This window comes from Balaenoptera acutorostrata, chromosome 7 (genome assembly GCF_949987535.1).
Source record: "Balaenoptera acutorostrata chromosome 7, mBalAcu1.1, whole genome shotgun sequence".
Taxonomy (NCBI): Eukaryota; Metazoa; Chordata; class Mammalia; order Artiodactyla; family Balaenopteridae; genus Balaenoptera; species Balaenoptera acutorostrata.
Genome location: NC_080070.1, coordinates 50,485,787 through 50,512,186, shown reverse-complemented (window position 1 = coordinate 50,512,186; position 26,400 = coordinate 50,485,787). Strand labels below are relative to the sequence as shown.

General features: G+C 52.4%; 2 protein-coding genes across 2 annotated transcripts; both read right to left on the bottom strand.

Moving 5' to 3' along the window:
• Positions 1–4,522: 4,522 nt before the first annotated feature.
• HOXA11 (homeobox A11) lies at positions 4,523–8,347 on the bottom strand. The gene is made up of 2 exons (XM_057549765.1): positions 7,451–8,347; positions 4,523–6,031 (listed from the first exon to the last, which is right to left on the bottom strand). Exons 1-2 carry the CDS (start codon positions 8,160–8,162, stop codon positions 5,799–5,801), a joined length of 945 nt encoding a protein of 314 aa, XP_057405748.1. The 5' UTR covers positions 8,163–8,347; the 3' UTR covers positions 4,523–5,798.
• A 10,789-nt stretch (positions 8,348–19,136) lies between these two features.
• HOXA13 (homeobox A13) lies at positions 19,137–23,215 on the bottom strand. Its single transcript, XM_007171534.2, has 2 exons — positions 22,235–23,215; positions 19,137–21,511 (listed from the first exon to the last, which is right to left on the bottom strand). Exons 1-2 carry the CDS (start codon positions 23,148–23,150, stop codon positions 21,267–21,269), a joined length of 1,161 nt encoding a protein of 386 aa, XP_007171596.2. The 5' UTR covers positions 23,151–23,215; the 3' UTR covers positions 19,137–21,266.
• Between the last annotated feature and the right edge of the window lie 3,185 nt (positions 23,216–26,400).

The following is a 26,400-nucleotide window of genomic DNA, read 5'->3' as shown; positions in this document are numbered from 1 at the left end:
CTGGGTACCCGGTTGTAGGCAGCTCAGGCCCAATCTAGTTAGAGCTCTGTAGGGTGGCCAAATGGGCTTCTAGGCTGAATGGGATCCAAGAGCATGCACGCTCCAACCAAGGTTACAAATATCAGTTTGGTACCGCATCTGCTATGAGAAGGCCACCTCAGCTGTGGAGCAGAGGAGGTGGAAGGCCTGCTGAGGGCTCACACACCATGGCATTGGCACTTGGGTCTTCATGGACCTTTGGGGAAAGCTGGAGGTTTCTCTCCAGCGTCTTTTCCCCCCTTCTAATAAACCAAACGGGATGTCGAGTTTGTGCGGTTTCTTGCTTGAAAAAAAAAAAGAATATGTAAGCCTGTGTGGGATCCCCTCTCTGGCCCAGACTGCCACTCCACCTCCACTGCTGAGCCGAGAGTGTGTGGAGAGCCCACAGATGCGCCTGGGAAGCAGACTGGCCTGCCTGGCTGGCTGGTTCGAACAAGAAGATATCTACACAGCAGAAGCTCAAGTAAAACGCCTGCTGCCTTCTCAGTCAGTCTTAGCGCTCCCAGCATCCCCGACCGCCCCCAAGCCTCCACACTCCCCAGACTGTAACACCGAGGTGTTAGCTTCCTCAATAAAATATTCCATTTATCGATCATCTCAGCTTTCCGGGGGTTCCCTACCCCCAAGAGATTAAGAAAAACAATTCAATTGCAGCATGGGTTGGCTTCTAGACACTCTCTCTCCCTCTCGCCCATTTGCCTTCTTTTTTTCTCTTTCACCCTCTTTCCCAGCTGCCGAATTTCTCTCTTGTTGGTCAGGATGCCTTTGACCTAAAACTCTCTGGTGTCTACTTGCTTCAACCAGGCCTGTGCAGCTGCCAGGGCCCACATTTTATTTAGGAGTAAATATTGCTCATTTCTACCTGGTTAATTACATGCCCCTTCAGCTATGGAGCCGAAGTAAATGACAGGCTGGTGAAATAAGCCCTTTGGCAAGGATTACCATGCAGTTCACCAGATAGCGGATTGCTTCTCCTGAGTAGGCCCTTGCAAACCACGAGAAATAATAAACTGTTATTACCAAAAAATATTCTTATAAAAAATACCAGGTACTGAGATTGAGATAGCCAGTAAACAATTTGTATCTGAAGGTCACTCTCGATGCTTTCTGGGCTCAGAATTATCTGATCAGCTGTGGAGTTGAGATGCAGCCTCAGAGAGGAAAAATAAATGCTACTTCCACAAATCCAGCTTTAACAAAAATTCTGGACTTTTTTGATTCACGCATTTACTGCATATTTAAAATTTTGGGGGGTGAGCAGTAAACTTCTCCTGTTCATCTTTAAGAATGTCAACCTTTTCAGGGATACAGTATTTGATGTGTCTGCTTAGAATCAATCAGGTGCAATGTGTCCCTAAATTTTTTTCTATATCCAACCACTGAACTGACCCTTCTCTCCTGATGGGGGGAGTGTTGGGGCCTTTTCATTCACCCCTCACATACACCCCTCAATTGCAATATCCTTAGTTTCATCCATCATAAACTGCCTCTGGCCTTGAAACTAGAGGCAGCTTTGGGATTTTAGGGAAGGCTCAGGCTGCAGAGAGCACAGTGTGGGCGCCCACTCCTTGCTTTATTGTGGCAGAGTTTGGGAGACCATGCTCAACAAAGACCAGTGACTGTGATCGGCAAAATTATACATGCACACACAGGCGGCACCTACTTTCTCTGAGATTCCCCCCTATTCACCCATGCACAGTATATTTGTGAAAAGAAAATAACCATTTCGAGAAACAAATGAAAACATACTGGAATAAAAAATTTGAAACTAGGAAAAGAGGAAATTTGAACCTGGCCTCCAAAATGTAAGTGATATGATTATTTAAAACTTGTTTTATGACAACTCTGATGGAGAAATTGATCAGAGTTTATCCTCAGTGCCAGCCTTTGAAACTGTATAGGTATTTACCAATACATTTTTTGCGCATTTGCAAAATGTGCAAAAGATCTCATTTTTGCATCTAAGAAATTGCTGCAAAACTCCAGCCAGATTTATAGCGGTACATTCCAAATAAGCAACACGGACTTCCCTGGCAGCCTCAAAAATATAATGCTACTTTTCTGAATTGACCTTTTTTGGAACAAATGTTACCCCCAATCTGCTGGGCAAACCTAGAGATCGCACATAGTAGGAAACCAGCTACCTCCCAGACTTCTGCCCCAGGGAATAAGCCTGCCCCAGCAGCTACGGTCGCTGACCACCTCATTGTTTCGAGTAGAAACTTTCAGTTTTCCCCAGTCCCGCCATCTCCCCCGACCCTTTTTTTTTTTTTTTTTTACCACCACAATCCCGTATCCCAGCACAGCTGGGACCCTTTTGCTTGGATGCTCCCCATCCCAGGTTCATCCCATTCTGAATATTTCTACAAAATCTAAAGATCGCCTTAGGTGAAATGCTGGCGCATAGAGTTAAAATCGTCAGCTTTTCCACTGAGGCCTCCCCCTGCTTTCCAACCTTAGGGGGCGACGAGAGAAGGGGGGTCGAGTGGGCTGAGCGCCTATAGCGTCACCCCCCAGCTCACAAACCCAGCCACTTTCCCAGCCCTGCTCAGACACCGGCCCCACTCCCGCCCCAGCCAGATTGAAATTGCTAAACTTGTGGCCTCTTACCTTGACACATTTCCGAAATCACTGCCAAGGGAAAGCTGGCTTCTCCGCGCCGCGACGCCTGCGAGGCCTAGAGAAGGCGCGTTGCTTTAAATTACAACACCAACCACTTCTTGAAGGTGAGCCCCCCTTTTTTTGATACGAAGGAGAGCGGGACAAGTGAAATAATGTAACGTGCCGCTCTTAGTATCTAAAGCGAACAAAGGCCAAGAAATGCGCTGGGGTTCTCGGCTCCCCGGCGGCTTTGACATTGATCGGAAGTGCGCCATCTCGTGGCGGCTGAGCGCCTAGGCCCGGCCCGAACTCCAGCCCGGAGCCGGGAAAGGAGAGCAGGCTCAAGGCAGAGACAGAGGGAGAGAGTGTGCCCAGCCCGCTGCGAAAGAGATCTCATTTTTACATCTAAGAAATTGCTGCAAAATCCCAGCCGGGTTTATAGCGGCGCATTCCAAATATGCAAATTGGCCTGCCCCGGACGGGTTTACGACCACATTGTCACAGCCATCGGAGGATGGGCTTTTATAGGGCTCAGAAATCAAACCCGCGCCCGCTCGCCGCCCTCCCTTGAACAGTCCTCCTGGCTAGACTCTCTGTAGCAACTTGTGAGACTTGGTTAATCTTTAACCGTCCCAAAGGAAGTCTCCTTAAATCCTAGGCTTCCCTGCCCACTCCTTCCCTGCCCCCCAGGAGAGTCCTTGTTCACCTCTGTGTGTCTATCAACCTAGACATTCATCTCGGGGGTCCGTCCCATTCCCCTTTGAGCTTGATTTCCCCAGTCGAGAAAGTTAGACAAACACACAAACAAATAAACAGAGCGGGGGTATGGGGTCTGGGGCCTCTCTCCAAATTCCATCCTCTCTGCTGCTCTGGTCCTGCCTGAGTGGCTAGGGAGAGAGTGGGGATGGAGGGGGGGTGGGCAACAAAAGGCTCTGGCCTTTCGCCCTGCCCCTCAAGGTTATGGGTGATGTCCAAATTTAAGGCAGAAGTTCAAAGGCAGGAAACAAAGAGGAAACCAGTATCTTTCTCTCCCCAAAGGGAAAAGGCAGCCTCAACTGGGAGCTGGGGAGAAAAGAAAGCGCTCTTAGAGACTCCTGAGAGTCTGCTCTGTCTTTGTACCCAGACCAGTCTCCCTCTTGCTGCAGGGCTCCCCAGGGCAACCTAGAGTGTTTCCACTTCAGGCCTCCTAGTCTTGAGGTAAGTGAGTCCAGCCTGGGATCAGACCCACTGGCCACCTCAAGTCCCAAGGCTTTCTCCCAGGGCTGGGGTCAGTTTGAGAGGATGAAGCCCCGTATTCCAGGCCCTGAGATACCCCATTGCTGGGACCCCACTTCCCCAAAGGACCTGGCCATTCACCTTGGCTTCCTAAGTTTGGCTTCTAATGGAGTTAAATCCTAAGTCACCTCCCCACCCGCTCAGGGGCCTAGTAACTTGCCCCTTTCCTAAGGGGGGGGTGGTGTTGGTGCTGGGGGTGGCAGACATTTGGCAGTAAAAGGCGAGCAGGGAGAGGAATGTCACACCAGGACCCAATACTCAAGTTTCCACAGTCTTTATTTTCCTTGTGCCCTGTCACCTGTATACATGCTGCGACATACGACATACGCAGTGGGTGAGAATGGAGGACAGGCCAATACTCCTGTTACAAACAGAGCCACCAGACGCTTCTTAACACAGGGGGGCAGAGGCGATTTAATGGAAGGGTGCCTGCCTTTCTCAGCTGAGGTCCCCAGACCACGGAGGGCCGAACAACCTCAGAGCATCTCCTTAACACTTTTCAAATATTGCAAGAAATTAAAAAGACCATTCCCGACACACTTCCCATCCCCTCCAATACCCCAAAGGTGATCAACTAATGGCAAAAAAAAAAAGTATTCAAACAAAATAGATTATAGTTCCTTTATTTACAAGTCTTTTGAACACCATCCCTGTATGAAGCGTACATTCAAATATTTTTAGCAGTGAGTGAGTTTAACCATGGAACACTGTAAACAGATAGAGCCTTTAAATATTTTCTTCATCTTTTTTCCCCCTCTACATTGCATCTTTTAAAATTTGCTTTGGTTCTTTCAGGGAAATATATATATATATATATATATATATAATATTTATCTTTTAAAATAATTCCAAATCACTCTCGAGCTCTTGGAAGGTCGCTGGAAGCTTCCAAGCTCAGTTCTGGGGTGGTGAAGGGCAGAGCATGGCGTGGGAACTGGGTGCTTGCGGGGCTCAAGCCCCTCATCGCTGGGGACCGCTGGCCAGGTCCGCTGCTCTGCTGCTCCCCCGCTCCGCTGAGCAAATCCAAGCTTGATTTAAGTGTGCTGTAGACTTTGCCAAGCTGCCGCACTCCACAGGCATTTCCTGCAGGGATCTGGTGGCCAGTGGCCTGGGTGCAGCCTCTCGGCTTTTTTATGTCTTCCACCTCAGGGAATGGTCTGCTCTGCCACCAGGCTTTAGGCCAGAGTGGCAGGCCAGGACGAACACCCTAATCGGTAGGAAAAACTAGGTGAGCTGCAGAAGTCGACTGCTGGAAGCTCAGGCTTGGGACCGTGTGGTGAGTGGCTAGGAGGGGGTGGAGAGCCCCTAATGCCACCTGGAATAGTAGATTATTTTTCCCTCAAGGATGAGCAGCCCTCTCCCACCTCACAGCCACCTCTTAGTCCAGTCATCTTTCACATTGGCTTTGGAAAGGCGCCCCAATCCGGACATCTAGGAATCCCCCGCCTTCCTTCTGCTCCTGTTCCCAAACTGAAGTGGGTTTGGAGATCTTGACGCAGGGGTCCTGGAAGTGGACAGGCTCCATGTGGAGGGTCCCTGGTCGGGGTCATTCTCCAGGGGGCCTGGAGGGGGCCCAGTCCCTGATGGGGACCACACCCAACCCGAAGCTCTGCAGTCTCCAAGAGTGAACCACCAGGGGCCCCAAACCATTCACTCTCCTTGATGCACAACTCTCCAAATCCAATTATTGTTAGAAATCTTAACCACCGATGCCCAGGAGCGTCCCGAGCGGCCTCCTTCCAGGCTGTCTCCGTGTAGCCTCCCCTCTCTTGCACATCGCCTTTCTTCAAAAGTCACCGCGTGCCTTGACCTTGTCAAGGTCAAAATCTGCATATAATCTCATGTGTATGAAGCCCCCCACCCAGTTCCAGTTGGCTGGAGCCTTAGAGGAGCGGGTTGGCCGAGTAGTACTGTAAACGGTCTCTGTTAATTTTTTTTTCCTTCATTCTCCTGTTCTGAAACCATATTTTGACTTGACGGTCAGTGAGGTTGAGCATGCGAGACAGCTGCAGGCGCTTCTCTTTGTTGATGTACACACTGAAGAAGAACTCCCGCTCCAGCTCCCGGATCTGGTACTTGGTGTAGGGGCAGCGCTTTTTTCGGGTTCGTTGGCCACCTGTAAAGGGAGAAAGAGGCAGGGAGAGAGCCAGGTGTGACGGCTGCAATCCATCCCAGAGCCCCAAGTGGAGGAAAAGGGCTGGCCCCAGGGACTGGAGGCCCTGCCCAAGCCCCATCAAGGTCCCCCCAGGTCCCTGCCTTCAGGCTCCTACTGCCGGCTGGGGAGAAGCTGCCGGCGGAGGCTCAGCTCCAGATAAAAGCCAGCTCCCTAGATAGGCCCCCAGGGAAGCTGCTTACTCTGCCCCAGAGCAGAAAGGAGGGCTCCTCACTGCAACAGGCGAGTTTGTGCCGCTGAAACCGCTTTCAAAGCAGCGAGCGGGGGTTGCCGGCTGCCTACAGCCTGGCCAGACTAAACAAACAGCCCCCCGCCCGCGGACATTTCACCTTCCAGCACCTGGGCGGCCGGTTCCCGAGGCAGTAAAGGCGGCCCCAGCCCCAGTCTTTCCCGGCTGCGGCGGGACTCGGCCCTCGTTAACATCTGGGGCAGCTGCCGGGTCTTCGTCAGCCTGAGTTCTGGCCATCAGCTCCTGCCTCCCCGGCCAGCCTCCTGGCTTCCGCGAGGTGGGGAGGTGGCAGCGGAAGCCCCCTACCCTGGGCCTTTCCTGAGGACCAAGGCCACACAGCCATCCTGGTTCCCCGGCAGAGCAGGGGTGCTATTCCAGATAGGGTGGAGGAACGAGGGGTTTCTCAGAGCTGCGGGCAGGCTCGACTTGCTCCCCTTTCAATAAAACTCCACCAGAAGTAAAGAAAAAAACCCGCTTTTGACAGATTGACTAACAACTGTAACATGCAGTCGGACAGAAGGCAGCACGTAATTGCCACCGCGCCACAGGAAAATGGCTTCCTTTGGACAAAAAGACCAACTTTGGGTTAATTTGTTTCTTTTAATGTATTACTCGAGCTAAGCGGGCTATTTTATCTGTTAAACACGCTCCTAGCGCCATCGTTAAACAGCGATGTCTTTGAATCCCGGCCGGGACTGGAATCCCGGCGCAACACATGGCTTTTATAAAAATCTCCGGATTACCTCGCTATCAAAGGCTCCGGAGCCCTTGCAAGGGGAATTTACAGGCGCCCACCTCCGGCTCCCCAGCCCCGAGCTGGTCCCGAGAGGGGTCGAGCTGCTGGGCTTGGGAGCTGAGAAGGGAAAAAAGGGGAAAAGGCAGTTGTGTGGGGTTTTTTGTTTGTTTTGTTTTGTTTTTTTGCAGGCATGCCTTGGCCGGTGGGTATTTCACGGCCAATTTCAGCACTCGCCACGTGATCCCGCCTTTTATAACAAAGTTTTGTTGGGGGAAACCTAAAGGCCCTTCATAAACCTTATATGCTTATAAAACAGCATATAAAAATTTAACAGCGGTGCTGCGCTAGATTTCCAACTCCCCTTTCATAAAGCGCAGGGCGCTGCCTTTATACGTACTGGAGCCGCCGGCCTTGTCCTCAGTGTGGCCGGAAGACGACTCGGGGCTGCTGCTGCTCTCGGGGCGCCGCCGCCGCTCCTTTTCCTCCGCCGCCGCCGCCGCCTCCCGGCAGCCGCCGGCGCCGCTGTCCGAACTTGAAGTTGCCGGCGTGCCCGTGGCCGCTGCCGCCGCCGCCGCCGCGGAGGTCGCCGCGGCTGCCGGGGGCCCCTTCTCGGCGCTCTTGTCCCCAGGGTAGTCGGAGGAGGCGAGGTTTTCCGGGGTGCCGTAGGCCGTCTCGAAAAACTGGTCGAAAGCCTGTGGCAGGACGCCGTTTCGGCCCACGGTGCTATAGAAATTGGACGAGACGGCGGGGGTGGGGTGGTGGTAGACGTTGGCCGAGCTCTTGGCCAGCACGTCGCCAGGCACGCCGGCCGCGCTGGGCGCCTGCAGGCAGTCTCTGTGCACGAGCTCCTCCGCGGAGTAGCAGTGGGCCAGATTGCCGCGGGGGTGCCATTTAGTGGCGGGCTCAATGGCGTATTCTCTGAAGGTCACTTCGCGCACGGGTTGGACCTGGGGCAGGTTGGAAGAGTAGGAGTATGTCATTGGGCGCGAAGACGGGGTCTGGGGCAGAAAAGAAGGGAGGCTGGAGAAATCTGGACCCGAGACGTAGTAAGTACAACTTGGCAAATACATGTTAGAGGAGCAGGGACCACGCTCATCAAAATCCATCATTGGGCTACCTTGGGCTTTCCGCAGTAGCCGAGCTTAACATGATTCTCCACTGCAGCTGCCTCTTTGAAGCGGATCCGTGAAGTAGAAATTTGGAGACGTAAGCTGACGTGGAAATCTATCCCCATCCTTAGCAGGGAGGTGCTGGTCATGTGACCCGATGTTGAAATTGACAAGCTGCTAGCTAGTCCGGGCCTTCCCCCCCTTTCCTTTCCTTTCTTCCACCCCCCCCCCCCCGCCCCCGGCTTCCTTTCTTTGTAGCCACCTCAAGGGAAGCAACAGATCGTCACTCGGTGTTCTCACCGAAAGCACGTAATCGCCGGTGTAACTCATGTTGGCTGGGGGGGCCTCCCAGCGCGCGGCGAGGCTGGGTGCTACCCCGTGCCAATTGCTTGTGCTCAGCTGCACGGTCCTGGCCCTCGAGTGCGCCGAGGGCGGTGAGAGAGCTCAACTCCTGCCACCCACCACTCCCCGGGTGAGGGAAGCCACAGGCTGGGGGTGGCCGGGTGGGAGCTCGTCGCTGCGTGGCCCGTGCGTGGTCTTGGAATCTATTCGCCTGGAGGCTCGCGTTCGCACCTCCTTCTTGGCTGTCCCCCTCCCACAGGCTTGCTTTGGGAACCACCTCTGCCTCCGACTTTGGCCGGACCCCCTTCGGGCCAGGGTTTGCAGCCGTGGATGTGCCTGCCTCGTGGCTCGCCCGATTTGCACGGTGACTTGATTACACGCTCGCATTCATGGTCACTTCCGAAGCGCTTTAGTGCCTTCCGTCCCTAAACCGCCAACAACCTGGGCGGCTTCCCCCGCGGTTTGTCAGGGATCCGCAGGTCCCGGAAAGCCCTTCGTCTCACCCGGGATCCACCTCCCTTTCATTCTCCCTGCCGGCCTCCTCACCCCACGCCCTGCCCTTGGAGAAACCCGCTCCTCCTCGCTGTCTGCCGGGGTTCGGAGCGACACCGCAGAGCCAGAGGCGTGGGAGCTGCGCCGCTGCGCACTGGTCCGCCCGCCCCCTTGCCGGGTCTTCTGGAGCTGAGGACTCGGGGAACCATGGAATTGAGGCGAGCCTTGGGCTGCTTTAGAGGCGCTGACATCCAAGGAGACTTCTCCTGGGTATGCTGCACCTTCCGGGAGCCCACAGCTGAGCTCCAGAGCTGTAGGGAGAGTGGGGGCAGTGAGCAGGGGGCGAGGGCCAGGGAGCCGTGGCTGAGAAAGGGGTAACACGCCACCTTTCCTCTGCAAAGCTTGAGAGCCAGGGATGTGCAGGACAGAAACTCAGAAGGCTCGGCGCCTTTCCCGCTACTCATCCCACAGAAGGGACACAATGCCAGAGAAAAGAGACGTCTTTCTGAACCTCCCAGCACCTTGGGTGAAAAGAACGCTTTGAAAAGGCTAGGTTTGAGCTAAAGAGAGAGACAGAGGCCATAGCAGCTAGTATGAGTCTAGCTTTCTTGGGAAGAGGAGAGAAAAAAAAATGAAACGGTGAAAAATGCTTGCCATCCTGCAGGACTGAATGAACAATGTTTGGGAGAAGCAGAAGAGGAGGGCATAGAGCAGTCAGGCAGGGCCAGGCGCTGGGAGGGGTCCAGCTCTGAGGCCTCCCCACACCTATCTTCTTGGAAGGAACTCGATGTCGCTGAAGGAAAGTTGAAAAATGAAAAAGAATAACCTTTTCCCTTTCCCCATCCAGGAAATAGCCAAAGGTATTTATGTATCTTGGGGAGATTTAGAGTATAACCTCTAAGATCTTTGGTATTTAAGTGTCAACATCGATTTATTTATTTATTGCTGAGCTAACTGTAACTGACACAATAACAAAATCTAATCGTGTACTGCACTGGAAAAGAAATATTCTCATTATGTATTTTCTCTAAATGATGGCCCACCATTGCATTTGAATACTCGCTGTAAATATCAATAATATCGAGTAATTACTCTGTAGTGGAGTACACTAATTTATTAGCATTTATGTTTATGTGGCTCCTACCCACCCCCTCCTTTACAGGGCTTGCGTATCACAAATCAAACTACTCCGACACATTGGTTTAATGAACGCTTTATTCAGGATTTGCTGCAAGAACTTCCATGCCCCTTGAATCCCTGAGAGCTGAACTTGAAATTATTTGTGCATCTCCAGCTTGACATATTTGGCCACTGTGGCTTGTGCAGAGGGCAGTATCGGGGTGAGTGAAAAGATCTGGTGGGAAGGAAGGTCATTGGGAAGGGCAGCTTGAGACCTCCTAAAGCTGGGAATCACAGTTACAGGATTGCCCTGCAGCGAAAAAACTTCTATTTCCAGCGGTGACCAACAAGGCAAAATATTTATTTCTCCACAGCATCTCTTTCTTGAAGACTGAATATAAAAGGGAGAAGGAGAGGTTTGCAAACAGCAGTATTTAAGTCATTCCCTGACTGATTTTGGCTCTCAAACTCTCTCCCAGCAGCCCACCCGGTCCCCGCCACCCCGACCCTCGAACAAAAGGAATGCTTGAGGGGTTTCAGTGACTTTGCCATAACAAAGGCGCCACCATTGCGGGGCTTGCCCTGCCCCTGGGTGAAGGCAAACAAATTCTTGCACTTGTATTAGGGCTTTTAAGACTATAATTGAACCCGGGGGCGTCTAGGAGAACCAAAAACTGTTCTAGACAGACCTGGGGTTTTATAGCAGTGTTGGCAGTCAACTTCAGCTTGTGCCTGAGCAGACCGGCTGCAGTGGCCTGCCAGCGGGGGACGCCAGGCTACCTACCCTAGCTGCACGCAGCCCCTCTCCCCATTAGATCGGTTTTCCCCTTGGTGCCAGGGAGAGGGGGGTCACCACAGAAAGGTTGGTATAGGGATATGTGCCGTTCCGTAGAACTAGTGCCTCCCATGTTCTTGAGAGCCAAGCCGAGAGGGTGCTGGTCAGTCTGGATCCCATGGGTGTCTGCAGGAGACAAAGGCGAATTCCCGAGGAAAGGCTGGGGCAGGGGAAGGCACTCTAGGAGCGGCTGGAAGGGCAATTCAGCGGAACCAAAGCGGGGTGCCGGGAGGGTCTTGCAGCCTGGAAGGGGGTGAGTGGGGGCGTTGCTGTGAAGATGGATGAGGATAAAGGCTCTTGATGCCAGAAGGGAAACCGCCTGGAGCGGCGAATGCTTTTAGTTCCCCGGCAGGGACGGGAGGCGGATGCTCTGATCCTCAGTGCTGCGCACTGTTCCCAGCTTTGCCTGCTTCTGCCCCTCTTGCCTGGAACATACTGGCGGTGTGAAGGTTTTTGGGGGGGCTATTCGGAGGTAGGTGCAGCTCTGAGGATCAGACCAAATCTTGGGGAGGCAGGGGAGGCAGAGCTTCGGGTCCTTGGTTTTGACTTTACTCTGAACCTAATTGACTCTTCCGCTTTGCAGGAGGCCCAACAGCCAAGCTGAGCCCACCCGGCTCAAGAGAACACCCGACCGGGGGGACTAAGGCTGCCCTGGAAGGCCAAGTGCGAGTTGCATTTTTTGAAGAGTCCAAGATGGGCATGGCTGTGACATTGGCCCTGGAGACTGGCTTCCCATGAGTTGTTCTTTCTCAGGAGCTCCACAGTGTGAGGCCATCTCCAGAAAACAGTCTTCAGTGTGTATTTCCTTTTATCGTCAACCCGGAGCCCCACAGCAGCTAATGCAAGAGGCCAAAAATGTTTTGGAGGAAGAAAAACAAAGGCAGGAAGTGGCGGCGGCTTGACAGTGCGTGTGTGTCTGCGGAGAAGGGAGGGAGCCCTTTCAATCTCTTCTTGTTTTTCCAAACTTCAGGGTCCAGGCAGCCCTCGCAGGGCCGGCCCGTTGCTCCCCGCGCAGCATTTGGAGATGGCCACCCGGAGAGGAGAAGGCTGGCGCCGGAGCCAGCCTTGTCAGGCGGAAACGGCTAACGAGGCGATTTGCTCAGCAAAGCAGACCAAGCCTTTCCAAACTTCATTTGATTTGGCCCTAAAAGTGGGGGGTTGGGGGATTCTGCAACACCTCCCGGACCCTCCTTGACAGGCGGGCTGAGTGCTCCGTGACGGGGATTCGGGAGCCCTGCACTCCACGCGCCTTCCCAGGCGGGATATGGGAATAAAGTGTGTCCAGATGCCTCTGCCCAGCACTGCCGCCTCCCCTTCTTCTTGCAGCCGAGGGGTCTGGGCAGCAGCCAGAGGGTGCCTGCTGGCAGTGCCCAGGCTGGGTAGCCTTGGCACGGTTAGTGTGCACCAGTGTTGTCGTGCTGGGGGCGTTTCCAGCAGAGTCATTCAAGGGATGTGAGCAGAAAGGACCATCACTTGATAGGCAGCCTAACACCCGCTCACTCTGAGGGAGGATAGAGCTGGGGGGCAGGGAGTGCCTCCACACTCCGGGGTTCCCAACCCTAACTGGCCATGCTGCTAGCCTGCCCTCTTCTCTCTTTGGGGCTGGCTTGGCCTCTGGCAGCGGCTCATTGTCCTGGAATCTGAGAACCTGAAGTCCCCGTGCCACTTGCAGCCCTGTGACTGCTCAGTGCATAACCCTTAGTGTGAATGCCAACATCAGGCTGTCCGCTCACTCTGTTTCCTCCCTAGCCATCCATCTCCATCTCCCTGCGGCTCCTGCTTGCCGGTCTCCTGCCTCTTTCCAGCTGAGTCTCCCCTTCTGCGGCCTCCCGCCTCTTCCGATACCTCCCCTAAGCTGAGCAAGAGCTGAGGTGCCACTGGAGGGCACTCAGTTCGGAAAGCACAGAGAAAGGAGGCTGGTTAAATTCCTGACTCTCCCCCAATTCAGGCCTCCACCAGGGGTCTGAACTGGACTTCTCCCTTCCTTCTTCTGAATACTCCATTCCAGGTTCTTTTTCTCTCCCTCCCTCTCTCATCAACGTTCCCTCCTTCTCTTCTTAGGACTCAGCTCCTGCTTTGTAGGCCTGGCAACCTTGGATGGCAGCCGGCCTGGGAGGGGTAAGGCCCACCTGACAAACCAAAATTCACTCCCAAAGATCAACAGTTGTTGATCTGTGGATCACATAGAGCACCAAATTTTTTGCTTTTTCTTGCTGGTCTGAGCCCCTACCTTCCTCTGTCCCTAAATGCCACACCTGTTTCTAGAAAGCTATACAAAAGAACATTTCAACCCCTGTGATCATACTGCACACAGGTGCAAGAGCCAGCTGGAGGACCCAGGGTGGAAATGGCTATCAAGCCCTTCACGGGGCTGGAGGCCAGGCCGCCATTTGGGGGCTTTCTCTTTCCAAGTGGGAGATCTCCTGGAGGTACATCTGTCCTCCATGGTAAGCCTGGGAGATGGGTTGTCTGGGAAGCCCAGGAGATCTCCTAGAATTTGTTCTTAGGAAACCGTCTATTGGCAGATCATGGCCAACTAATCACATTTCCAGGCACGGTCTAGAGGAGGCACTGAAGCTTCAGTGAAATATCAGGAGACCCCCTTCTATCACTACTAGGTGGAGGCAGGGGTTAATTTATCTCCTTGGCTTGGAGAGGCACCTGTCCCACCCACAAGCTCCTCCTCCCTTCCCTAAAGCAGGGGAACAGGTAATGCCTTGAACTTGACCTTATGGTTGGTTCTTATCTGACTCACAGGTTCAATCTCCAAGGTCCCTAAAGATCTGAAGAAGTCCACATCCTTCCACTGGCCACTGAGGGGTGGGGCATAGGGTTTAGCAGAGGGTCTCAGACACCCAAGCAATCTGGTTATTATTTAGTTTTGTGTGTCCCAAAGTGATGGGAGAAAGAGGGTTACTTCCTTTGAGAAGAACTATTTTTATTTTTATTGTTGTGGACTCATTAAAGAATTTTTTCCCCTACTGAGTGGGAACAGATGGGGGTGGGGGTTGAAGGGCAAAGCCCTGGCTCCCAGTGTCTGCCTTCCATTCTCCCCGCAACTTCGGCCCAAACGGCTTGGGTTGCCCCAGCCAAGTGTACCTGTAAGAAAGAGGACCAAAGACGGCAGCTCAACCAGAAGGCCATTTCTGGTCCTCCGGGTCTTGGTCTGCACGGCTGCGGCTAACAGGAAGCTCCCATACCCCAAGCTGCAGCTGCCACCTAGGGCAGTTCCCCAGGCTCCTCCGGTTCTACTCAGCCTCGATCCATGGCTCACATTCCAGGCTGGAGAAGAGCGAGCCCCCGCCTAGTCAAACCCTGCCCTAGGAGTCTCCCCTTTGTGCCCTGATAGGCAGTTCTGTGATGGTACCTGTCCACGGACAATCCTTCTACCTACTGTCGCCTCAAGACTCCACCCATGCAGCCCTAGGGATAAAGCTCAGCTTTCCTGTATTCTGTTAAAAAAAAAAAAAAGATGAAATCGTTTGCAGGGCCTCTGTGATTCACCTGGAGCAATAAGCTCGGCGGCAGACCAGGTTTAAGCGATTGACCACTACACCTGATGCGGTGACCTGCTGCAAGCAGGCTATGGGCAGAAGTAAGGGGCCTCGACCCCTCCACAGCACAGTGAGGGGGTTCTTGGGGTCTGGAAGTCAGGGATTTTTACCTTTGGCAGAATGCACCTCACTTCTTGGCCCATATTTTAGGCAGGAGAAGAAGAGCATCAAAGTTCTCACCAAAGGCCTGCCATGCACTGAGGGAGCGGACCTGGACTCAGGGACCTCAATAGAGGCTCCCAGCAGGTTCCTTGCTTCCCTATTCTATTCCATGCCCAGCTGGCCCGGCTGCCCCTGCCAGGTCCCTTGTTTCTACCGGAGCTCACGACTCGGATCCAGCCGCGTCCGCTCTCCTGAGCTTGAAGGCGTTGCCTCTCCCCCCGGCTAGGCTTCCGCAGGCTCAGCTCTTCCAGGACTCGACGGGGACATAGCCTGGGCCACCCCTAGCTGCGGGAGCTCCTCTTCAATACGGCTGGCGGCGAAGGAGTTGGTAACCAAGAAAGAACTGCCTCCAGTCCACGATCCCAGAGTATCAGAACCAGCTTGCAGCCGGCCAGTTGTGTGTCCTGCGCCTTCCCGCGGCGACCGGCCCTGACCATGGAGACAGCCATGGCGCGCAGGACTTGACCTTAACGGCGCGAGAGGAGGGCGCTCTCTGAGCTGCCGGGAGGGGGGTTCTGCTTTTTCCAACCTCTCCCACCCAATAGCAGCCCGGACAACGCATGCCGCTCACCGCCATTACCCCCTCCATTTTGTGCAGTGTCCGCAGACCCGCAGCCGGAACAAAGCTCCCAGCAGCGGTCTCACCGTCGCCTCTGCGAGCTCTTGTCCCTAACTCCCCTGGGCCAAAAGCCTCAGAGCTTAAGCCCAGCGATCTAAGTCCCCCCCGCCCCCCACCGCGCCCTCCTTTTTCACTTAACCCCAGCCGCCCTCAGCCAGGGCCAGGGTACTACTGTGGGTGCCAGCCGGGCCCCCGTCTGTGCCAACATCCCGTGCGCCGGGTCCTGGCCTCGGGCTGCGGGCGGCGCCGGGCCTACAGCCGAGCCTAGCGTGCCCTAGGCGCGGGATGAAGCGAGGCCGAATCTGCTTTCCGGCCCGGGCGGAGACCCGTGACTGCGCGGGGCGCCCGTATGCGGCCGCACGGGTCCGCAACGTGGCCGTGCGTGCCCCGTTCGCTCTCCGCTCCCTCGGATCTCACCCCACCCGTCAGGCCGGGGCTCAGAAAGCGGAAGTATTTGGTAGAGAAAAACACGGTTTCTTTTCAGCCCGTTTCAGAACCCCTTTTAGAGAAAATGCTCCTGTCAAGTTTTATTTCCCGTTGCAAACCACCTTCCACGCTGCCAAGAATTAAGACCGGGAGAGATTAAATACCCGATTATTCTCATGGGGAGGGAGGGGCGGGGCGGAGAAGGGGCACCCGCACAAAACATTCGTTTGACTCGGCTTGTCCTCATCAAATAACGCCTAGAGAGACCCGCGAAGGCCCGCGCGGGCGGCGGTGACGTCAGCCTGCAGCTGCGGGGCGACGCGCGGCGCGGTGGCCGGGCCTCTGGAGTCCGCCCGGCGCGGGCCTAGGGCGTCGGGGCCTTGACCTCTGCCTAATGTCCTGCTGCACGCCCCCTACGGCCCACAAGCCGTCCGAGCGAGGCCGGCTCTCTAAGGCTTTGAGCCTCCATTTTGAGGAGAGAGTTCATCCCGACGCACGGAGGATTTCGAGCCTCCTCGGCCCCCGAGGGGCGCGGCATCGAGCGGCTCCCCAGGTCCGCGGCGGTACTTCTCCCGCGCGTCCCCGTCCCTGCACCTGGGGGAGGCCCCGCGCCGCTGCGCGACCGCCCGCAAAGGTTCGCACATCTCCGAGGCCCCGTTGTGAAGATTGCTGCCGGGTGGATCCAGCTCTTCGGCGGCGCGACGGAGCCAGGCAGAAATGAAATCAACTGTGGCGAGGCCTTGGCTGCTTCCACGGAGCACTTTTCTGTGCCAGCGTCTTTTTTCTTCCCTTGAAAATCAAATTAAAAATAGCAAACACCTTTCAGGCATTCGTCGGCGCTAGGCAGATGCGCTAGGATTGAAGCAGCCGATCAGAAAGTGGGTATTTTCATAAAGAATGAAGCCGGCTGTTATTGACCCGGCGGCCTGGCGGATGAAAACTTAATTATTGTGTGCGTGTCCTAAAACTGAGGCATAAATCTCCCCAGGCCTCTTGGATAACGTTACATCTTTGCTTATGAAAAATGGGATGTGAGCAACTCGCTGCACATTTCTCTGATTCTCCAGGTCTTGGGCTGCTGACACGCATTCGATCAACTTTAAAGGAATGCGCATAAATCAGCAAGCCCCTAGCGTCTCCTCCATAGAGGTTCGCAAATCCGGAAGGGCGCCTCTGAACCCCCTGGGTCTGGAGTTTAGCAGTCCCGGGCAGGCTCCGTCTCCCCTCCGAAAGAAACTCGGGAATTCGCAGAGAGGAAGCGAGTAGCCGCATCTTCACCAAACCCTCCAAACACACTCAGCAGGGTGTAATCCGCACATGTATTATCATACGGTGAAATGTGTCATTAGCTACCCGCACACATATGTATCATCCTCAGCTGAATTTCGCTGCCTCGTGAATTTTAAGAAAATATCTCAATTAGGTTGAATTTTTTAAAAGAATAATTTTCTCCCCCTTTCTTTAAAAAGTTGTTTTCTGTTTTCAAAAAAAAAAACCCAACTTAAATGGATGGCTTAAGCTCTGTATCAGGCATAAATAGTTGTGAAATGCAAAGTGGCGTTTTACAATCATCCACTTAAAATACCTCAATAAATTTGACAGTATTAAGAGCAGATGGAAAAAGTAGTTTTTCTTAAGTCCCATATTTACAATTTTTTAAAAATGGTCACATGACAGGCCATTACAGGATTAAAATCATTGCTAATTTAATAGATGGAAACAGTGTCTAGTTGTTTCCATATTACAATTTCTTATTCTGAAAGTGTGTCCCTTTTAGGGAAAAAAAAATACTTGAATCAGCTATTCAACAACACTATCCCAGTGTTCGGTGTTATTATTCCTACATAGTGGCTGGCATCCTCCTGGATGTCTTTTTTCTAAAGGTTCAGATTAATTGCTATTTGGGTATTGGGGAGCCATCATAATCCATGCTTACTTCAGGTTATCTGGTAGATCCATGGGAATTTTAAGTAAGAGGTAAGATCAACATTATCAACATCTGTTTCAGAACAGGGAGAAAAAAGCTCTGAAATATCTTCTGTCATTAGTTTCAAAAGCTGAAGGGAGAAAAAAAAAGAAAACTACTACTTTACCCAGAGTTCCTGCAGTGGCGATGGCTTGTGAAAGGGGTGGTATTCCGGCTGTAGAGCTGCTGTTGGCCTCCTTCCTAGGCCTGAAGCTCAGAATATTTCTTACATCTAAAGAAAAATATCCCCCATCAACAGAAGAGTCCCCTTTGGAGCTGTTCGTAAACACACAGTTTGATCCAGCTTTGAGGGGATTTTCCACCACTTTAAACATTTTTGGGGAAAGTTGTTATTTTGGCTTGATGGCAATTCATTTAGAAACGGAGTGCTGTGGAACAAGATGTGCGGAGGTTGGTCTGAAGCATCATTTTCATTTGCTCCCACAAGTGGAGTGAAAATCCTCGGGGCAGCAAAATTTGATTGCACTTCACAAGACCATTCCATGCGTACATTTCAAGACCATGCTGTTTTTGAGACAGCTTTAGAGATTCTTTCTATAAGTCTCCATCAATAAAGGAGCTCTAAGTCTTCAAGTTGGAGAGGTTTCCGTCAGCCAGGTTTGTAACCAACCAATATTATTTTCCATAAAATGATGAATAAGTTTACTCAGTTCACAATTACTTTCCTCTAACATCAAGATAAAATTAACCTCATCTTGAAATTCTGCACCCTAAGGATCCTGGTTCCACCAACATTTCAATACATATATGCGTAGCATGTTTCTGACAAAACACATCACCCTATGTTTATATTAAACATATAAACATACATATGTATTAGTTATGACTCTAAACACATCTGATGTGTTGTTTGGGGTCAATAAGTAGTAGATATGATTGTTATTACCAGTATAGTTTTGATGGTGGTTGTTAATATTAAATGTATATATTTCTTCCATAAATCAAATGGCAGCTTAGAAAACATCAGTATAAGATTGCACACCACCCAGGCGCAGCACTCAACTCTGAGCTATCCAGGATAACTCTCCTTTTGCATCCATATTATGGTCATTTTGTAGATATGAGATCTTTAAGCTCTCCATACTGACCTCTTAAGAGGTGAGTTTCTTTGAATTTCTGAAATGTAACTCTAGAGCTCTAGAGTTAGAAAGGCATCTGAAACTTTTTATTTACCGTATAGATTCCCCTATAGCTCTAATTAGGATGGTAGACCACCTTGGAGGGTGAGGGCCAAGAAAGAATGGTTATTTAAGAACACCTCTTAGACTGTAACAAAAATGTACAGCTTACAAGCAGATCTGCAGAAATCTGATGCAGAGCAAGCCACTGTGAATACAAATCAAACTTGGCCATTAAAGAAAAGGAGCAAAACTTCATCAATGTAAGGTACATTTTGTACCTGAACTCTTGAAATCACCTTAAATTATATCATCCTGGGTCATCAGTAATTAATGATACTACATCTGTACAGATTCTAAAAATACATATACAAGCACACACAAGCACTGATATGCAAATGCATACATGTATACACATATGATATATATTCACATATATACAGGCACATGTATAACTTACATATATTCAAATTTGCTCCATCTGGAGCCAAAGAAATGAGTACTAAATCTCTAAAACAAGGAGTCAAGGAGGTAAGACCTTTTGATTCCCTTGAAGCTGAAGAATTACAAGGAAGCTTGTCAACGCGAGGTGGCGCCCTTGATCTACTAATCCAGCCGAGGCCAATTCATGAGCTGTCAAAAGTCAAGGTCACAAATTGTCTTTTTTTCATCAAGGTCAAGGTTTAAGGCCTTTCCTAGTCCTGTCATTTCAACAAATATCAAAACCTGCCCTCTCAGACACATGCAGACCCAACAGCAGACTTTAAAATACGACAGCCTGGGCATCGCTGATACTAAACAACTGGTTTTCATTTTCCACAGGGAGCCTGGGAATTTATATTATCTCTTCCTCCTTTCTTTTCTCTCCCTTTTAGAATACCTGACACTTTAACCTTCTTGAAGCACTTATCTAAATTTTTAGGATTTTAGTTGTGAGGGATTTCTCCTTTTGCCTGAAAAATTTGTAGCCAAAAAAACAAAACAAAACAAAACTGAATAATAATAGAAAAGAATGGTCCTTGGTTTGTATAGGACAAACCTGCTCCTTTTCTTTCTGTGCAGTGCATGTTTAGCATAGGAAAATAACGAGTATTTCCTTCAGATTTTAATGGCAGTGACTATTTTATTAACATAATTAATACCACTATATCAACTATCTACAGGTCTAAGTTGGGGTTTTTTTTACTATTATTTTTAGTAGAAATATTTGAAAAGCAGGTGCACAAATACATTTTCACAGTGTGCTGAATGTCTTTATTTACAAGATAGCATTTTATAGTGAATATGAACAAAATGAATGTGCTGGTTGAAATAACTGCTTGATTAAAGATGTGCTGTGAAGATGAATCCCTAAACTTTCTAATGCAGTCTCATAACACAATAAACAAGGAAAAAATACTAATCCCTTAATAGATCAAAATATAGAAAGTAAACATCTAACTGTCTCAGGGGAATGGATTTCCATTCTGACTTTTCTAAAAAATAAAAAAGGAAAATTATTTCTCCAGCAATATGTTTAGTAAGTATTGGGAAATATCAATTTAAATGAAAAATTAATTGTATTCAAACCAAAGGCCACCATGTTAGGGTAGGACCTCTCAGGAGATCTGACACAAAGTGAATTCTGTGAATTATCTGCTGCTTTAAATATTTTTTAAAGCTATCAAATCCTTTGAAAAGTAGATTATATTGGGGCGGAAAATATTGTCGAAATGCCACAAAAAATCTTGTCATAAGCAAGTAAAAATTATTATCAGAAGGACATTCCCAACCTGGGGTTCCCCTGTAGCCTCAAAGGCTCACTCAGCTGGTTGTATTTACTACCAAGACAAATGATCCTCGGAAGAGCTTTCTCTCCCTTTGCCCCTTCATAGTAAATAGTCCAAGATCATTATTTCAGTACCTTCTTCTCCTTTCCTTTCTAAATCTATACATGACATGTTTTGCAGAATATACAACAATGGTAGGACTTTCACTAAGATTTACCTGAGCAGTCACTTAACATGCAAAGGGGATGGTGATGGTGACCCAAGGACAAGCATATGTTTACAACAGCCTCTTGCATTTGTAACCAACTTTCGGATTATTATCATATAACATAGTGTCCTAAAATATAACGGTCACATAAATACTTACAAGATTTCAGTAAATGTGTAACTTATCTGAAATTGCGTATTTCAGGGTTGATGTTTGACTCTAGAGTTTGTCATTTAACGGTCTGGTGGGGTTGGCGGGAGAACTGGCAGTCTTTACCATTTCTTAAAGTAAAGTTTTAAAAGAACTGTAGATTCCACAGGAGAAAAAGATCCCCCTTAGGAAAGCAAAATGCCAGTATCTCTCTTTCTCTTTCCCATTCTTCAATTATTATTAGCATTATAATCATTATCTGGACAAAGCAACGAGTTCTGAAGCATTTCTTCAAGTTGCCCTCTAGCTCCACTTTTAATCCATTAACTAGTGGTCTTCAGTTTGTTGATAACTTTTTTCTCTTTGACCCTCCTGTTCTGGAACCAGATTGTAACCTGCCGCTCGGAGAGATTCGTGGTGGCTGATATCCGCCTCCGTTTGTCCTTGGTAATGAATTTGTTTGTAGCGTATTCCCGTTCGAGTTCTTTTAATTGCACCTTGGTGTAAGGGACACGCTTCTTTCTCCCCCTCCTGTAGGAGCTGGCGTCTGAGGGATGAGAGACCACATCTGGAAAATAGGGAAGAAGGCAAGTTACAGAAGGGTCAGATCCAGGCCAGGACACAGGCAACAGCTCTATCTGAGACACCGCCTTGCAGTGCCCGGCTGCACAACCGGGCACTGGCAACCCTTTGCCATGCTGTACAATCCAGTCTTTCTGCCAAAATCTGGAGGGCCAGTGGGGAGGGTGGTTAGTTCTGCACTGAAATGAAATCGCCCAGGGATCCAATGACCACCCCAGCCCAGGCCACTCTGCCCACACAGAAGTGGGCTTTGCTTGATCTCCTGGCCCAAACGTTAGCACCAGGCTCAGGGGACAACACTTCTATGCCCTGATTCCTCGCTGTCTCCCCAAAGCCCCAACACTTGACGTTTCTACACTGAATGATTTTTGAGAGAACGAATACGGGCAATTTGGTGAACCATTTCCAGGTCAATTTCCCATCCTTACTTGAGTCGATGTCAAGGGCTGGCGAGGGCGGGGCGCAGAGGGAGAAGGAAGCCAGCTAGGGTCCCCACAAGCTTCTTCTCAGCTATCCCTCACCCAGGGAGAGCCAGGACCAGCCCAAATCAAGGGCAGTGCAGGCCAGCCGGGATCGGGCTCCCAGGGGTGCAGCACCACTAGGACAGGCCAGGGAGAGAGCAGAGGGGCACGAGGGTGACCCAGGAGCGAGCGGAGGAGAAGCTGGAGCAGAACCGGAGGACCGGGGCTGAGAAAGGGGCGCCATTTACCGGGCAGAGTGGACTTCCAGAGGTGGGGAGGCTGCGCCTGCTCTTTGGGGCAGTACATTTGGCCGTTCCAGCCGTTGGGCAGCGCCCAGGGCTGGTAGCTTTCCATGGGAAGACCCAGGGGCTCGTGGCGCGACTCTCCGGGGCCCCCGAGGCCCGACACCACCGGCATATCCAGGTAGCCAGGCACGGGCTGATGGTGGTGGTAAGGCCCGGGCGCGTAGCCCTGGTGGTAGAAGGCGAACTCCTTGGCGCGGGAGCTGAACTCCTCGGCCGCGGGGCCGGCGGTGTCCATGTACTTGTCCGCGAAGGCGGCAGCGGCGGCCGAGGCGGGCTGCGCGCACGACTTGATGGCGTTGGGGTGCGGGCCCATGCGGGCGCAAGGGTAGTAGCCGCTGCCGAAATAGCCGTAGGGCAGCGCTGCGGGCCCCGACGAGCTCTGCGCCGCCGCCGAGCAGGGACTGCACTGCTTGGCGGCCTCAGCGCCCGCTGGGCCCGCCGGGCCCGGTCCTCCCGAGGACGACGCCGCCGCCGCCGCTGCTGCAGCGGCGGCGGCGGCGGCAGCGGCGGCGGCGGCCGACGGGGGCGCCTCCCCGGGCGCGCTGCTGTAGGCGGCCGCAGCGCCGGGCGCCAGGGGCGCCGGGTGCGCCATCAGGTTGCGGCACTGGTTGGCTGCGGCCGCCGCGGCCGCTGCGGCCGCCGCAGCCACCGAGAAGTTGCCCCCCGCGGCCGCAGCCGCCGGGTGGGGGAAGCCCCCGCCCCCGGCCCCGGCCGCAGCCGCCGCTGCCGCCGCCGCCGCCGCCGCCGCCCCTTCCATGTTCTTGTTGAGCTCGTCGGCCACCAGGCCGCCGCCGTTGTCGTAGAGAAACATGACGGTGGGCTCGATCCAGCGGGGGTGGAGGAGCACGGAGGCTGTCATAGCACGAGCCGCATGGAGAAGACCCCAGTGGCGCTGTTTTAAAAAGCCCCCAAGAAGTGAAGAGCGCGCGGCGCGGGGCCGGGGCCAGAGCGAGGGGGGCGGATCGCGCCCCGCGGGGTCGCGCCAGGCGGCCGCCCATTGGCCCGGGCCCCCCCTTCCCCGCTCCGCCCATGGCGTATGCAAAGCGGGCGGCTCCAACCCCGGCTCTGCTCTGTACACCCGCGGTCCCTGCCGCCGCCCGCGAGGTCCCCAGCGCCAGCGCCCGCCGCGCGGCCGCGCACCGTTCACCCACGGGAGAGGCGGGGGGTGCGGAAGGGTAGGGGGAGGAGGACGGGGCGGGCGGGACCGGGAGGGAAGAGCGACCTCCTCGCAGCTCCCCTTCCCTTCCCCTCTCCCAGTGGGGCTCGGAGCAGCGTACGGCGGGGAGGGGATGGGGCGAGATGTTGGGTTGCGACCTGAGGCGGTGGGAACAGGTCAGGTAAATCTGCGGACGGCTGGGGACGGTAAAATAGCGAGGCGTAGACCAGGCTGGGTGTTTCTTGGGGCCTCCGGCGCTGTTTTCTTTCCAGGTATCCGCGCCTCTTTCTGCAGCGAGACACCAGCACGGACACTTGCGCTTTCGGCTTCGACAGCGTCGCGATTTGGCTCTCTTTCCGGGGGAACCGTGGCGGGGCGTTTGTGGATGCGCCTGGCTTATGGGTCCCAGGACATCCCACTGGAAAACTTGGACTACATATAGAAGCTTCCTCCCCTTCTCTGTCCACAGTGTTGGTGGGCAATCTCCTACACTCACATTTAGGCCCATATGCTCAGAACGACCCATCACACCCACACGGACACACGCACACACACTCCCAAGTGTACTCTGATCACACACTCACGCTTTTATATACAGACTGTTCCTCACTTTTGTTCCCAGTAACAACTCTTCCTCCTCCAGAGACTTTGAGATGGAGAGAGCGATCTTTGTGCACCGTTATTCAGTGCTCCCACATCTCCAGCCAGGCTGGTCTGTCTTGGAAGGAGATTAAGAGGAACAGGCCCCAGCTGGGTGCTGAGCTGGGACTCAGCCCCCCTTCTGGGGCTTTAATGAGGCTTCACAGAGCCTGGGCCGGAGCTGACTCTCCAGGCACCTGGGCACTCTCTACTACACTCTGTTTGGGGACAGGAGAAAGGGACTCTTTGGGGCCACTTCACACCTTCCCCGCCCCCCAAGTAGGACTGGGGAGAGCACTGTCTCCAGCCTGCAGCGGGTGCCCGGTCCTCCTCTGGCCATGAACCAGCTCGAGAAGCTTTTATTCCTCTGTGCCTGGGAAATGCGACCCTTTCCTGAGAGCACAGTGGGGTGTTGGTGCTGGAAGAGGCAAGCAGCTGCCATATTTTGTAGAGGGATTCTGGGGGTCCTGTCGCTTTCGGGTCACATACTTTCACCTCCGATTGTGGATGCTGTGAGCTGGTCAGATGCCCAGAAAGGGAACATGCATTCAAAGTGAACGTGAGTGCATTCCACCAGAGCATCAGAGTTTGGAAGAGTGCTGGACTCCCTTCCATCCCCGGTAGACTGGTGAGCAGCCAGGCTTGGACCTGTCTCCTGTCTCAGCTTGCAGACTCAGCCCTCAGATCAGGGCACTACGAATATCCCCACCCCTTACCCCCACCCTGGTCTGCTCTCTAAGGTTCCTGGTCTTCCCAAAGTGTCCGGACCAACGAGGCTGGGCTCCGGCTTTTATCCGCCCTAATCCCAGGTTTGCCCGGCCCAATGCAAGTGTTGCCCAATAAAACCTTCCATGACCCCTACCCCCCCCCCCCCCGCCATACACATACCCAGTGTGCCCTTTCCCTCCTGCCTTTTTAGTAGCTCCGGGTAAATATTGATTTGCCCCCAGTTTACCTCCTCCCTGACTGGCCATTTGCAGACTAAAGAACCAGCCTCTGTAGGGACCTGATTTTTGTGTTACTTTTCCGGCCCGTTCGCCCCCCTTCCTTCCTCCAAGTGGCATTGTAAAACTCATGATGACAAAGAGACAGAGTAGGGTTTGAGGCCCCAGTTCCTGAGGACTTAAGGGCTGTTTTACATACAGGTCAGACACGGCTGGAGGCCAAGGTCAAGTTGAAAGTTGCAGTCTAGCCATCTTGAGAACTGCCATGCAAGCCTGGAGACCCAGGCAGCTCCTAAAGGCCCACTGCCCACCTCCCCTCACTCTTGATTCCCTTTTCCTTTAGACTTCCTCCTGTTTCTGGCTCTGTTTGGTTACCCAGCAATTTTTGCTGCCTTTGTGGAGTTTTTGGGGCGGTGTTTACAGACTCTTCTTCTCTGCCTCCGCCCTGCTCTTGGCCCAGGCTTCGTTCCTCTTCTGTTTTCCAGCCAGACCCGGAAAAACGAAAACACAGCTCGGGGAGCCCCCACCAGCCAGCGCCTGTGCCAGCTCACCTCTGGCCATGGCGCAGCTGCCTCCCGGTGCACACCGCGGCCAAGGCCAGCTCCACATTCCTCCCTCACTCTCCCCACTTCACCGGAGACCGAGCCCTGCGTGCAGAGGAAGGGCCCCAGCTCCACAGACTGCCAGAGCCAGCTAGGTCCCTCCTCACCAAAAATGGTGAGACAAGATTTCATCTTGTCTGCTGAGGAGCCCCAAGAAGGTTTGTCTGGGAGGGACGGCACTGGGGGGAAGGCTTTGGGTTGCATCTCGAATTAAGCTTTGCTTCTTTAACTTGGTAACCCCGCAAAGGAAGGGCTTCAGGCCTGAATTATTTATTGAGCTTTGTGGTGGATCTTTAGTGATCAAGTTATTGGGATATTTTCTTAGTTCCGAATATCTCTCTATCAAATTTTAAAAACTCTCTATCAAATTTAAAAAATTACTTAGAGGGAGGCAGCCTGCTTGTTCCCTTCCTGTCTTGGATCTCAATATACACAAAGTGATTTTTCTACCAGGCAAGTTAGTGGTGTCCTGGTGTGCCTTCACTGTTTTTTAAAAGTCTGCAGGTCCCTTTAGATATTGAGTTGTAGCCACCAGTGGGGATGGTTTATAGAATTTGAATGAACTCCATGAATAATTTTGGGTTTCTAGAATTTCTCCTTACTTTGAAGTAAACCTCTTTCTCTCCCCTTCTTGTCCATTGCTGAGAGACCTAAGAGATCCACTGTAGGTTCCCAATATTGTTTCTTAGCCTCTTAGCCCTCCAGGCAGCCACCAAACCTGCTTGCTGTGGAAAAAGAAAGGTTGGAAGGCAGTGAAGAACTGGAGAG

Bases quoted from the DNA above. Each gene is read 5' to 3' on its own strand.
- HOXA11 (XM_057549765.1), bottom strand. From the start codon at position 8,162: ATGATGGATTTTGATGAGCGTGGTCCCTGCTCCTCTAACATGTATTTG. The intron at 6,032-7,450 runs GTACGTATAAAG...CTCCCTTTACAG, and splicing joins GGACAAGGCCGGCGGCTCCA to GTGGCCAACGAACCCGAAAA.
- HOXA13 (XM_007171534.2), bottom strand. From the start codon at position 23,150: ATGACAGCCTCCGTGCTCCTCCACCCCCGCTGGATCGAGCCCACCGTC. The intron at 21,512-22,234 runs GTAAATGGCGCC...CCTATTTTCCAG, and splicing joins CTGGAAGTCCACTCTGCCCG to ATGTGGTCTCTCATCCCTCA.